The sequence below is a fragment of the Gossypium hirsutum genome, chromosome D05 (genome assembly GCF_007990345.1).
Source record: "Gossypium hirsutum isolate 1008001.06 chromosome D05, Gossypium_hirsutum_v2.1, whole genome shotgun sequence".
Lineage (NCBI taxonomy): Eukaryota > Viridiplantae > Streptophyta > Magnoliopsida > Malvales > Malvaceae > Gossypium > Gossypium hirsutum.
Window position 1 is genome coordinate 62,870,548 of NC_053441.1, and position 14,007 is coordinate 62,884,554.

Genomic DNA, 14,007 nt, shown 5'->3' on the forward strand with positions numbered 1-14,007 from the left:
ATTCTCCCCATAACCTCCTTTTTTGTTCCATCAAATGCCTTTACTATGCTCTGGCATGCTTTCATGTGCGAACTGTCTATTGGTAATCGACTAAGAGTGGACAAAGGTAATACATTTAGTGCAGATCCATTATCAACCAAGGCCCCCGGGAGTGTGTACCCTTTGCATCGGACAGTAACATGCAGGGCTTTAGTAGAACCTCTTCCTCCAGATGGTATTTCATCATCACTGAAGAAGATAAAATTGTCAGCACCAATATTGTTGATCAGCCGATCCAGCTTGTTTACCGAATATCGTCAGCCACATATGTTTCATTTAGCACATTTAAAGTGCATTCCGATGTACTTCTTAGTTTAAGAGTAAAGCTAATACAGAAATGCGGGCTGGCTGTTTGTGCAGTTGCTCCACAACACTGTATTCACTGTGTTTCAAAACTTCAAAAACTCCTTTGCCTCCTCTTCTTTTATTGGTTCATTTACCAATGGCTCAACTTCTACTGCTTTCCCTTTCCTCTGTTCTTTCTTCCAATTCTCTTCCCTGGACGACTCTGCTTGAGCGTCATATCTTTTTCCATTGCGCGTGTAAGAACCTATTTCCTGATTTCTTTCTGCTTCTTTTCCCAAAATGGTCACATTACACCCGTAATTCCACGGCACCATTTTGTTATCCCTATAAGAGAAATTTGATGGTTTCTGGATTACAATTTTCGGTGTTACCTGAGCCCTAACCTCATTACCCTTAGGGCGTGAGATAATGACCACAGGATGATTTATTTTTGGAGCCTTTGTTCCCAACTCTGTTGCGCATATGCTTCTCATTTCTTTCGCATCTTCATAAAACCTCATCTCCTTGTTATCCATCATGCTTTGAACCAAAGCCTTGAATCCTTCACATTCTTGGATTTCATGCCCTGTTTTATGGTGAAATTCACAATAATTTCCCATCTCATGCCCTTCCTCAGAATCTGAAATAACCAACCCTCTTTTCGCCATTTCTTTCCAGACCCGTTTCAATGGAGTTTTTACTTCAGCAATGTCAGTCTTGACTTCTTCTCCCGTACCTTCGCTAACCATATTCACCCCCTTATCTGCGTGATTAGGTAACGGATTCTTTGCGTTAGGTGAGTCGTCAAGTTTGACGACACCTAAATTGATAAGTCCTTCTACTACCTTCTTGAAGGCAGTACAATTTTCTATCGAGTGCCCAGAAATTCCCGCATGATAATCACATTGCGCGTTCATATCATACCATTTTGGATACGGGGGTTGTAGAGGACTCAAGTAACGAGGAGCAACAACATGTGCATCGAATAAAGTCTGATACAACTCCTTGTATGACATCGGGATTGGCGTGAATTGGGGCTTTTCAGTAGTTTGCCTAGCTCCCGACTCTTGTCTTGATGATCCCTGTTGATTAGCAACCACTTTCTTTGGTTGATTCACGGTAATTGACCTACCATAAGCATTCACATTATTCACTTCATTTTCTCTTTTCCTCGGGGGTGCCCTCCTATTATTTTCTCCTCCATCTATTTTTCCACTTTTAATGGCATGCTCAATCATTTCACCATTCATGATTATATCCGAGAAATTTTTTGAAGCGCTTCCCAACATGTGAGTGATGAACGGGGCTTTCAAAGTATTAATAAAAGCGTCGTCATCTCTTTTTCCAAAAGCGGTGGTTGCACCTGAACCGCCACCTCTCGCCACCTCTGCGCATATTGTCTGAAGCTTTCGTTCGATTTCTTCTCTAAATTTTGCAGAGTTATCCTGTCAGGCATCATTTCTGAGACATGATTGTATTGTCTCAGGAAAGCCTGTGCTAAATCCCTCCAAGTAGCAATTTTAGCTCGGCTCAGCTGATTGTACCACTTTGACGCTCCCGTAAGACTTTCCTGAAAGCAATGTATTAATAATTGATCATTATTAATATGCCCCGTCATTCTTCTACAAAACATAGTAATATGGGATCCTGGGCAACTAGTCCCGTTGTATTTCTCAAATTCCGGCATCTTAAATTTGTAAGGGAGCACCAAGTCCGGAACCAAGCTCAGATCATTTGCATCAATTCCATAGCTTTCGATGCTTTCTATTGCCCTAAACTTCTCTTCTATCCATTTCCATTTCTCCTCAAATTGTTTTGGAAATTCCTCCTTCGCCTTGTCCTTTTCAACCATCTCGTCAAGATCTGGGACAGCAATATTATTCGGGCTATCACCGGAATTAAAGCCCGCTCCGGGTTGAAAATTTATTGGGATTGAAGCATCGCCTTGGAACTGCTGGGGCCTAACCGACACAGAGGGTCTCCGCGGATGCAGCTCAGTCTGTACTTGCGCATTCGGAGGCGTGAAACCTAGAGGATAAAGTGGTTCACCATTGTTTTCTTCTTCACTAACAATCACAGGACCTTTACCCTTATCTACTCCCTTCAATAATTGTGTCATCTTAGCCACCAGATCATTTTGGGACTCCTCCATCTTTTGCACCATGTCACGCTGAATCTTTTCTATTTGCTCTTTCATTTGCGCCTGCAACTGGTCTTGCATTTCTTTTTGAAGTCGCTCTAGTTTCTCCAACCTTTGGTCCATAATTTTTGTCTTAGCTCGGGTGCCGTAACTTTGTTGGTTTTCCAGGTTAACTGAAATGATTTTATTCGATTAGGTTTTTAATGGTCATTAATGCATATGATGTGATGCAATGCATGAAAAGAATGCAAAGAAAAGAGGCACTGATTCTAATTCAACTTCATTAGAAAATTTTACTAGATAAAGAGTTTCTTTACATAAAATAGACTACATATATGGCTTTGCCCTTACACTCAAAGCCTTAACCTTTCTAAGAAGCCAAGCTAACTCTCGGCCCCTGTCCGACTCTAACTCATACTTCAAACTTAATAGATCAGCCTGAACCGCTAGAGTTTGCAGATGATCAGCTACTTCGCGCACTTGAGCCACCGCCTCTCCATAATATAATCTCTTTCTCTAATCTGCTCTTGAGACCGACGGAATTGTCTTTGCCACTGCTCATTATTTTCTTCCAGAAGCTCTATCCGGATTTCACTATTTTGCAATGCATTCTCTAGCCCTCCTATTTATCCTTTTAATTTTCAATTTTGTCTAAGCTCGCCCTTAATTCAACCGTAGCATTACGATTACAGTACTGGTGAAGCGATCTTTCTATTTCAGTTATCCGAACCTTCAACTCCGTCTTCTCGTCTTGGCAAACTAGTAGACTCTTTCCCAAGGTGACTTCTCGAGCCCGAGTATCCTGAAATTTCTTTTCCCATTGATTAGCTTTCGTCTTTTCCTCCTAAATTTCTTGTCGCCATTGTTCTAGCGTTTTACCCAAGCCAGCAGCTCTTACCGACCTGCGCAACTTCTTGTAATCTGTCTTCAGGCTGTCCAAATCTTCTTCTGCTTTGTTCTTTCCTTTTCTCAATTTATCGGCCTCTAATCTTTGAATGTCCACATCCAGTCCTAACTGCATTTTTCTTCCTCTAGTTGTTCTATCTTCTTCCCCAATTCTAAACTCTTTTTTTCAAATTCTTGTTTGATGATTTCTATCTCAGAAGGCAAAACTTGTAAGTGTTCCTCTAAAGATCGAGCAGTTTCTGAATTTGACGCCGGGATGTTGTCGTTGATCCTTTGATCACGCCACTGACTATACTCGGGGGTAATTGTCGGACCTACGGCTAAGATCTTCATTCGACGAGTCTGGTTCCAGGCACTAGATATTTCTCGAACCTTCTTCTTGTAGTTGTCCTCCCTATAGGAAAAATCACAATAGGCCAACCCCTGCGTTACTGGTATGAATTGTCGTGATCTATACTGTCTTGATACGAGTAGAGGAGCATATCCGATAGCTCCCCATATCCCGAGCAGCGGAACCCAGTCAAAATCTCTACATCGGTACAATATCTCATCAGGAATTAACCAAGGAGCCCTCCATTCAATATCTTCATCCTGGAGATTCTGGAGTATCTCTATCCATTTTTCTTCTGAAATATCATCCCGTCTTGGCGTGGCCACCAATTCTCCTAGAGGGGAGTAGCTATCAGAGAATACCCGATAAGAGACCTTTTCGACTTTCCAGAAGTGGCTATGGAACCATGCCAATAAGAGCTGCGCGCATCCAATAAACCTTCCCTCCCCTGCTTTTCGACACGCATTCAAGGATCTAAAAGTTTCAGCGAGTATTGCCGGAACCGGTGTAACCCCTTTACTAAGCCGATCAAACAAATCAGATACAGCCTCGTCTATGTGTCCTAAAGCTTTGGGGAAAGCCACTAGTCCATAGATACCTAAAGCGAAGACATCGACCCTTTTCTTTAAGTCAGGATGTACAAGCACCAAATCTCGCAAACTTTTCCAAGGAACACATTTACTGTCGCCCTTCTGTTGGATCCGGGCAGCGACCCACTGCTCGCTCATCCCAGTGATGTTCATTAATTTCTTTAACAACGGAGGGACACAAGCAGCTCTGGAATAAGCCTTTTTGACTTGAATCTTTGGGCACCGAAGCAAGGTCGTATACTCCTCCACAGTAGGCGTCAAATCTACCTTCCCAAAAGTGAAACAACTGTAGGCAGGATTCCAAAACTGAGCAAGGGCTCGGAATAAATACTTGTCCACTTTGACATTAAGCAGATAAGGTAGGTCACCGTAGTTACAATAGAACAGCTGCTTGGCCTCGACATCCCATTGATCCCAGACTTCTTTCATTTCTCGAAGGTCATTCTGGATTACACTGATACGGGTAAAATCCCACAATTCTGACACGTACCCTTCGGTAAGACTATCGCCTTTCTCCCGTTGTGTCATTTCAGCCCATATTCGCACAGCCGCATTATCCTCTACTTTATCAACAAACCCCTTTTCCATGATAAGCTTTCTACCAAGAAACTGAACGTAAATCGACACCTCTTTTAGAATGAAGATGCCATGCAATCACAAACAAAGTAAATTAGCATTAAACACAGAATAAGATTTAAAATAAGCGACAATAAATACAACATTCATTTAGGTAAGCACTAAAAATTTGGAGTAGCTCTACCTAGGTCAGTTCCTATGGCTCATTACATGTGGTTTGGTTCTAAAGTAGGGTACCTGAACCAGCAAATTCCTCGATCCTCACCCATTATAGGCTCATACGGACCAAGTTCGATTCAGGGGGATACATTTCCCTATGGCCATGCGGAGATGAAAATCTCACGAAGACATAGGTACGGATATATCCCGAAAGCGATTCACTATCCCATGCGGAGGTGAAAACCTCACGAAGGCGTAGCTTCTCACTCCCACTTAAAGGTGTGACCAACGGTCATGCAATGCAATGCAGAAAGATACCAAAATTTAAACAAACAGAGCAAATATAAACCCCAATGGTGATGATTATGATAAAGACAGATAAAATGCGATGAAAGGATCATAATTTTAAACCGAATTTTCAATTTTTGACAAAAGACAAAAAGTAATCACCACGTGGCTTGACCCTCTTATCGGTGTCCCCAGTGGAAAGTCGCCAAGCTGTTGACACCATTTTTTTTGATGAAAAACGGGGTCAATTTGGATTTTGGAAATGAAAACAAAAATAGGGAGTCGCCACCAATCTCTTTTTTTATGAGGTGTGATTGGATCACCTCGAAAAAAGGGTTGTTTTCAATAAATGATTTGATTTTATTAAAACAAAGGTTTCGGTCCACGAAATCTAGAAAACGGGTTCGGGAGTCGGTTACGTACGAGGAAGGATTAGCACCCTCGATACGCCCAAAATTGGTACCTAGTTGATTACTTAATGTCTTAATGTCGAAAATTGAGAACTTTGGAGAATTTTTTTAAAAATACGATCATTTTATTAAAACATTAAAAATTTTCAAGAAAAAGGGGATATTTCACGTTATTCGAGAAAGAAAATCATATCCAGTAAGTTAGAATACAATGTCTCAAATTCCCAATACGTGAGTGAATGCCAAAATTTTACTTATTTAAAAGATATTTTATTATCTCGAGTTTACGAAAGGGATTATGTCCAGTGAGTTAAGACACGATCTTTTTTATTCCCGAGATCATTTAAAACTTAAGTTTGAAAAGATTCGTGTAATAAAGTTTAAAAGAATATTCAATTGTTTAAATCAAATGAAGAAATCGCAACCCAATACGTTAGGGCACAATTTCTCAAAATATTAAACATTGAATATTACATGTATTTCAAAAAATCATCGTCTCGAGAAAACAACGTGTCACATCCAATGCGTTAGGATACAACGTATTGAATTCTCGATAACGAGCTTTTTATCATTTTTTTAAAAGAGTAATCTCGATTATTTAGGTTCAACGAAGAAAATCGGAACCCAATACGTTAGGGCTTGATTCTCTCGAAGATCTAAAATACCGAATATTACTTATTTTTAAAATTTCTTTTTTGAAATCTAAATAAAAAATTGGTGTAATGGAAATGATGATGATATAAGCAAAATAATACAAACAAAGGCTACTAAGTAAAAATAAATACAGAGACGAACTAATATAATACACAATTATAAGCATATTAAAACATTCATTCTAAATAATGAAAATGTAAATGAAGAAATAAACAAAGAAAATGTATATAACTATAAAAATATAAAATATATATGTGTTATAAAATATGAAAATGTGAGTATTTACATATATATGAGTAGATTATAAAACATAAAAATATATATAATAAAAGTATGTACATTACAAGAACGTGTATATGTACATAAATATGAAAATTTTAAGATAGAACAATGTGCATATATATATACTTATACAAATTAAAAAATATGTACATACATATATTATAAAAATTTATTCACATATACATACATGCTTGAAATTGTAAAATAATAACAAGAATATGTATATATAAACATATATGAAACATGAGATGTACGAATGTATGTATATAGATACGGATGGTAGAAATATAGGCATATAAATATAAATACTTAAAATGTATATATAAATACATACATAAATTATAAAATAGATAATATAGTCATGTATATATATTATTAAATATTAGACATATATATGTATATATATATAGTAAGATTTAAAGTAAGAAGACAATAATATAAAAAAACATCACATTCAAATGACAAAATAACCAAAAATAAAGAAAAAGGATTAAAATACAATTTAAACTAAATTGACAGGATAAATTAAAAAAATAAACCAAACGTAGGGACTAATTTCAAAGGCGCGAAAGAAGCTAAGGATTAACTGGGGAAATATCCCGCACCAACCAAACGGCGCCGTTCCAAGGAAGTGCATGTACATGGTCTGGGGATTAAAATAAAACAAAAGGAAATTTTGCGGCCGAAATTGCAAATAATAAAAGAATTGCATTGAAAACGCCATAAAAGCGGAGGGGCTTATTTCGCAAATATCCCCTCAAGCCTAAACACGCGGATCCCTTTGCTGGAGCGGGTCGGATTTCGGGCCAGGAGCTAAACGACGCCGTTTTGGCATTTTAAAGGGGTGAGGAAAACGACGCCGTTTTACTCCCCTATTTAAACCAGTTTTTTTCCACAAACTTTCATTTTTCTTTCTTCTTCAAAAAAAAAATCCCAAAAAATCCTCTCAACTCTCCCCTTTTCTCTCTGAGCGCCGGCCAAGGGTCCGGCCGAGAGCCACCGCACCGGCCGCCGCCCTTCGGTGCCGGCGCCACCGTGTACGGCGGCGGGGAGACCAAAAGTCTCCCTTTTTCTCTCCGATGACTCTCCTCGGCCTCCTGAGCGCTCCGGTGACGTAAAGAAAAGGGTAATAAGCTTCTTTTTTTTAATCCCTTTTTTATATATTTTTGTGTAAAAAATGAAAGAAATAAAATTGTAAAAAAACAATAGTAACAGTAGAGAGGAAAAAAAAAGGAAAACCGGTCAGAAATGGGTGTTCAACCTTTTTTATTTCTCTTCTTTGTGGAAAACAGGGGCCGAACCCCTTACAATTTTTTTGAATGGCCTTTTATAGCCATTTTTTCACAACCAAAATCCCTATTTCCTACTGCTATTGTATCCTTTCTTTTGCAGGTAGAGTAGGTGAGGGTGTCGGTGGCAGGTGCGGCGCGAGTCAGAGGGCAGGTGGCTGAGGTGATTGACGGCGGTGGGGTGGTTGACCAGCAGGCCTGGGTGCGGCGCAAGTGGCTGTCAGAGGCTAGGGTTAGGGTTTTTTTCTATTTTTTGATGATTTTGGGCTATTGGGCTGTTGGGTATTGGGCGTTGTAATTGGGCTGATTGTTTTGGTTTAATTATTTTGGGTTCTTATTTTTGTTTAGGTTAATTGGGCCCGGGCAAATGGGCTGTACAATCGCCATTGCTGTTTTTACGCTAACGGCAAGTAAACGCGCACCACCTATCCAAAAAGGCCCTAAGTTGTGTTGCCCATGCTTTCTTCATTGCTTTTGAAATACCTTATATTGCATGCTCCCAATGAATGACTTAGTGCTAAAAGTCAATTTCATTTTTAATTTTTGCCACGTGTTAAAATGTGTCATTATGCTATTGGTTGTCAACATCACGTTAGTGTATTTTAATGGTGTTAATTTGGTACCTAAAAAGAGTACCAAGTTGGCTTATAATTTTCAAATTCAAGTACTAGTTAAGTCCAAAAGATTTAGGAACCATATAAATATAAGTTACCAAATCTAGATACCTCCATATATATTAACAGAATAATTATTCTATACATCATATATATAAATTTATTACTGATAGTAAACTATATAAGCACTAGTATATATTTTTCTTACGTAGTAACAATTATTTAACATACATATCATATTGTTTATGAATATGCAAAAACTGAACATATTCATTGGTATTGCTCCAAATTAGGAAGTCGTGCAACGGGTATACCAACAAGTGATTCTGTTTTCTTCAAAACAATCCCAATTTTATCTTCTAAACTAGGCTTAGTCCCCTCTGACAATCCCCATTCAAAAGAGTGCACCAAAGAGCCTAAGAGCAGTGCCATCATTTTCTCTGCCAGAGAAACCCCAACACATATCCTTCTCCCTGAACCAAATGGAATAAACCCAAAATTGTTGCTTCGATAGTTAATGTCGGTTTCCAAGAATCTCTCGGGATGAAACCGAAGAGGATCGTCCCACAACTCAGGGTCCCTTTGAATGACCCATGCATTAATGAAAACCCTGCAACCTTTAGGGACAGTAAATCCACCAATAACAGTGGTCTTACTGGGCACACGAGGAATTAGCAATGGAGCAACCGGGTGAAGACGAAGTGTCTCCTTTATGACAGCATCCAAGTAGACAAGTTGAGGTATATGAGAGTCTTCCACAGTGTTCTGGTTTCCGACCACCATATCTAATTCCTTTACAAGTTTCGTCATTTTATCTCGATGGCATAGTAGTTCGGTCATTGCCCACTCTACAGCAGTGGGTACTGTATCCGTACCAGCGACCATCATATCCTATGAGATATAGAGATAAATATTGTAAAATGGAAAATATCAACACTTATGTGGATGTTATTGTGTTAAAGTTATTTACCAGAAGCAAAGCTTTCACTTCGTTGATGGATAAAGAGTTTTTCTCATCTCCTCGCCAGTGCAGCTCCAACAATTGCTGCATAAAATCCTTGCTAATATTCTCCTTCTCTTTTCCATCATCTCTAATGTTTCTTCGGTTCTTTATCATTGATTCAAAAACCCCATAAAACCACGACACTTGCTCCTTCCCTTTGGATTCAATTCCTTGTAAATCAAATGGGGCCAGAATTGGGAAAAAATCAGAAACATTCGGTGCTGCAAATGTTATTACAATTTCATCCAATCGTTTCCTAAACTCAATCAAATCTTGCGATGGATCATCACCCTATAGCGTGCTCATCATCACTCGTAGAGCGGTTGCTGATAATTGCTCATATATGTTAACTGAGGAGCCAACTTTTCCGTGAATCTCCTTCACCATTCGTCGAACCTCTCGTTGACGAAGCACGTAGCAAGCATCCAAGCTTTGTTTGCTCATGATTTCGCAAATAACAAGCTTACGCAGCTGGTTGCATCTAGAATCGTTGGGTCTCCATAAGATGTTGATTCCACCAAATGTGCCGACCACAGCGGCTGCCGGAACGTCATGGTTAGCGAAGATGGCATCCTGAACTTTGAGGACCTCTTTGGCAAGTGAAGGCGAGTTTATGACAATTGCCAACACGCTCCCCATTCGAAGTTTGAAGACGGGACCATAGATCCGAGACAGGTCTGAAAAGTAACGGTGCAATTCGGGTTTAATGAAGGGAAGGTTTCCTATTATAGGCAAGCCTAAAGGACCAGGTGGTAGAGGTGGGTTTATTTTGTTGAATTTCATACTCCACCACCACCATGCACAGCAGAAAATTACTAGTGCCCTCGCCATAAGAGGAGCGAATTCAGGGGCATGGCAGCTCCATGACCAGCCTTCGCAAGCAAGAACTGCGTGTTTGTTGTATAAGTTGGTCATTTTTGTTTTCAATGATCGAATGCAGAAGAAATGGAGTTATATAGAGAGAGCAACTGAATGAATAGCTAGGAATGACGTATACATTTTAACTTGACATTTTTTGAGTATCTAACCTCATACCAAATCCCATTGGACTGAATTTTATAATTACTAAATTCATATAGTAAAACTATTTCATATATTAGTAAAAAATAAACATTGAATATGGTTATTTTATTTAATAATAGTAACTCTTGTTTTTTGAAAGTTTATTATTTTATAATTTTAATCAAACTTTATTACTAAAAAATGCAGAAAATATTTTATATTTATTAGAGTAGGTCAATTTTTACAATAATTAGGAGAATAGGCTGGTTTAAGGAGCTAGAAGCGTTTTCAGGTGAAATGCAGAAAAACGCTTCAAACTAGAAAGGAACTCCCTTATAGCACCAAACGAAAAAAAAATTTGATTAGAGAATCATAATCAAGAATAAAAAGAACCCATAGATGAAGGGTGTCTAGTATCATATGCACAAAAACAAGAAAATTTGAAATCAGTTCTCTCAAACCAATAAAAGATGAAGAAGATTATAATAAATCAGACAAAAAAAAACCGCGAAGAAAAATCAATATAAGAGCAACATGGAAGTAAAGCTTGATTTCTTCCTAAAAAGGTATTTGTGTTTGTTATCTTATGTGTAATATTATGTTAGTTTGTTATTTCCACATATAACTCACTTAAAATCCTGATAATGGATTAACTCATTTGTGTTAAGACTGAAATTTTAAAATTTGAAAAATATAATGACATAAAATGATCTAATTAGAGAATATTGATTAAATCTACAATTATACACATAGTATAGTACTAGTAACTAAATTTAACCAAAACTTATAATTAATTTATATTTAATTATGTTAAATAAAATTATTTTTTGGTAGAAAGTAGCAACACAAAACAATTACAATCTTAAAAGTACTATCAACTTGGAGAAAAAGTATTACACTCAGCTATCAATATATACCTTACTGAATTTGGAGGCTTCCAAAATAGTTTCAACACACTCGAGCCCATGTCCTCCTACATTGACAACAATGCCCATACTAATCGAGTTAAGACTCAACTGGCAAGATAAGCTCTTAGTTATATTTGGTATTTTAACAAAAAGAGAAAAAATGATTGAACTCAAAATATATAAATGTCAAGGTATTAGTTTTGTAAGAAATTTCTTCAAATTCCAAAACGTTTAATTAAGATTGTTGAAGTGGCACATATTTGTATCTTGACTGTCGAAACCTTTTTGGGAATTGACTTTTATTTTTTAAAAAAAGAAAATAGAGTCGCCACCAATCCTTTTTTATTTAGGTGTGATCAGATCACCTCAAAACTCAGTCATTTTAATAAAACGTTAGATTTACTAAAACGGTAACCTTCAATCTAAAAAAATCTAAAAAATGGGTTCGGGAGTCGATTACGTATGAGGAAGGATTAGCACCCTCATAATGCCCAAAATTGGTACCTAATTGATTACTTGATGTTTTGATGTCGAAAAATGATATTTCGAATTAAAACACGACCCCTTTTTGTATGATGTTCTTTTTAATTAAAATCATTTAACTAAATTAAATTTTACGAAAAGTTCTTATTTCAATTTAGTCGAGAAGAAAATATCATGCCCCGTAAGTCAAGACACGATGCCTTGAATCCTCGAAAACAAGAATAAACACCATTTAATCCTTACTTAAATCTCATTTTTATTTTAAATAGGATGTTCGGTTATTTCAGTTCTAAGAAGATGCCATATTCCGTAAGTTAGGGGTACAACTCCTTGAAACCCAAAAATAATGAACATTGCATCGGTTTTAAATATTTCATGTATGTTAGGTAGAACGAATGTAACTTTTTTAAAACAATATATTTTTTAATATGTTTAGGCCTAGTAATGAAATGGATAAATATATTTTAACATGACACATGGCATGGTGATTAGCATATTGAAGTAAAATAGTACCTTACACGGCTCGGCACACGCCTGTGTCCCCTGCCCGTGCCTCCCTATTTATCAAGTCAGTGAGTCACATAGCCTGGGCACACAACTGTGCTAGCCTGTATACCTCACATGGCTTGGCACACACCTGTGTCCCCTACCTTGTGACCATTGCACATTTATGTCCTACACACGGCCGGACACACACCCGTGTAGTTCGCCCGTGTGTCTTAAATTTCAACTCAGTCAATTATACGGCCTACCACACGCCTGTGTAGTTCATCTGTGTGTTTCAAATTTTAACTCATTCAGTTACACGGCCTGTCACACAGCCCACCATGTAACACCCCAAACTCGACCCAATCGTTATGGCCGAATCTGGTGGTATCACATGGAAGTGTTTTTTGTAAAGTGAGTTGTCGTTAAAAACCTCAGTTCTTTATCACTTCTTTACACTCTCTTTTGCTTAATACCAAGACGTGTCGATCAATTTCAAACGTGATTCATATTCATAACTTATTCTCTTTCAAAACGTTATAAATTTTCAAAATGTTATTTATGGCGGAAGCTTTTTAAAATAGTTTGCCAATTTGTGCGTATTTTGTTAAAATGTTTGTTTCATTTTGAAAACTCGATTATCCCCACTATTAGCAGTTGTAAGTCGAAACAATAGAAACCCCAAATTAAACATAAAAATCTAGAGAGGCCATTATTACAGTAAAATACCCCCAAAATAAAATCGAAATTATAATTAAGTACTAAATCAAATTAAATAGGGCATGTGGCCGCCGCTGAGTCTTCTATCGCATTTATCCACCTATGTCTAGGGATTACCTGTACAGTCAAATCAGAAGGGTGAGTTTACGAAAACTCAGTGTATAAACCCATGTAAAGCAAACAGACAAAAAACAGTCACAGTCTGTGCCTAGGCCCTTTTCAGTGTCAAAGACAATATCAGTTTGGGCTTTAACCCATCTCAACACAGAAACAATCATGTGTTTGGGCCTTGGCCCATTACAGCAACAATAATCAGTACAGTAACAGATTATACAGTATACAAGTCCTACACAACTAGCCTCTATGCTCCATCTCCGTCCAACCCTACACTCCATGTGGGGATATAATCAACCTACCCATCCTTACACTCCAAAAAGTACCGAATGCGACACCAGACAGTAGTTGCAGCTAAGCTGCCAGTAAGTTAGGCTCAAGGCCTTTCAGTACACTTCCTCCAATCAATATCAATCCCCAACCCAATGCAATGCATCACACAATCATGTCATGGTATCATGTATAATCAGTACAGTGTGAATAACATGCTCAACATACAGACATACATATCTATCTCATATAGGCATATAACGGTCTTTCAATTATTTCAGTCAATAAGGGGTCCAGGTAAGCTTACTGACCCTACAGTAGGTCCATAGTCGACTCGGACGACTCGTGCAACCTTAGCAGTCAGACAGTGAAAATAAGCCCACAGGCCCATGTTGTATGCCTGTGTGGGCCCACACGACCCAAAATGGCCTTGGCCGTGTGGATCACATGGCCTGGTC

The 14,007-nt window shown here is 38.0% G+C and overlaps 2 protein-coding genes across 2 annotated transcripts; both read right to left on the reverse strand.

The window, feature by feature from the left end:
• Positions 1–8,653: 8,653 nt before the first annotated feature.
• Positions 8,654–10,360, reverse strand: LOC107903454 (cytochrome P450 76A2). Its single transcript, XM_016829502.2, has 2 exons — positions 9,534–10,360; positions 8,654–9,454 (listed from the first exon to the last, which is right to left on the reverse strand). The coding sequence occupies exons 1-2, from the start codon at positions 9,678–9,680 to the stop codon at positions 8,834–8,836; spliced, it is 768 nt and encodes a 255-aa protein (XP_016684991.1). The 5' UTR covers positions 9,681–10,360; the 3' UTR covers positions 8,654–8,833.
• Positions 9,858–10,481, reverse strand: LOC107902188 (germacrene A acid 8-beta-hydroxylase-like). Its single transcript, XM_016828410.1, has one exon. The coding sequence runs from the start codon at positions 10,479–10,481 to the stop codon at positions 9,858–9,860; it is 624 nt and encodes a 207-aa protein (XP_016683899.1).
• Between the last annotated feature and the right edge of the window lie 3,526 nt (positions 10,482–14,007).

Coding starts and splice junctions, on each gene's coding strand:
- LOC107903454 (XM_016829502.2), bottom strand. CDS start 9,680: ATGATAAAGAACCGAAGAAACATTAGAGATGATGGAAAAGAGAAGGAG. Junction 9,455..9,533: donor AAGTGAAAGCTTTGCTTCTG/GTAAATAACTTT, acceptor TATATCTCATAG/GATATGATGGTCGCTGGTAC.
- LOC107902188 (XM_016828410.1), bottom strand. CDS start 10,481: ATGACCAACTTATACAACAAACACGCAGTTCTTGCTTGCGAAGGCTGG.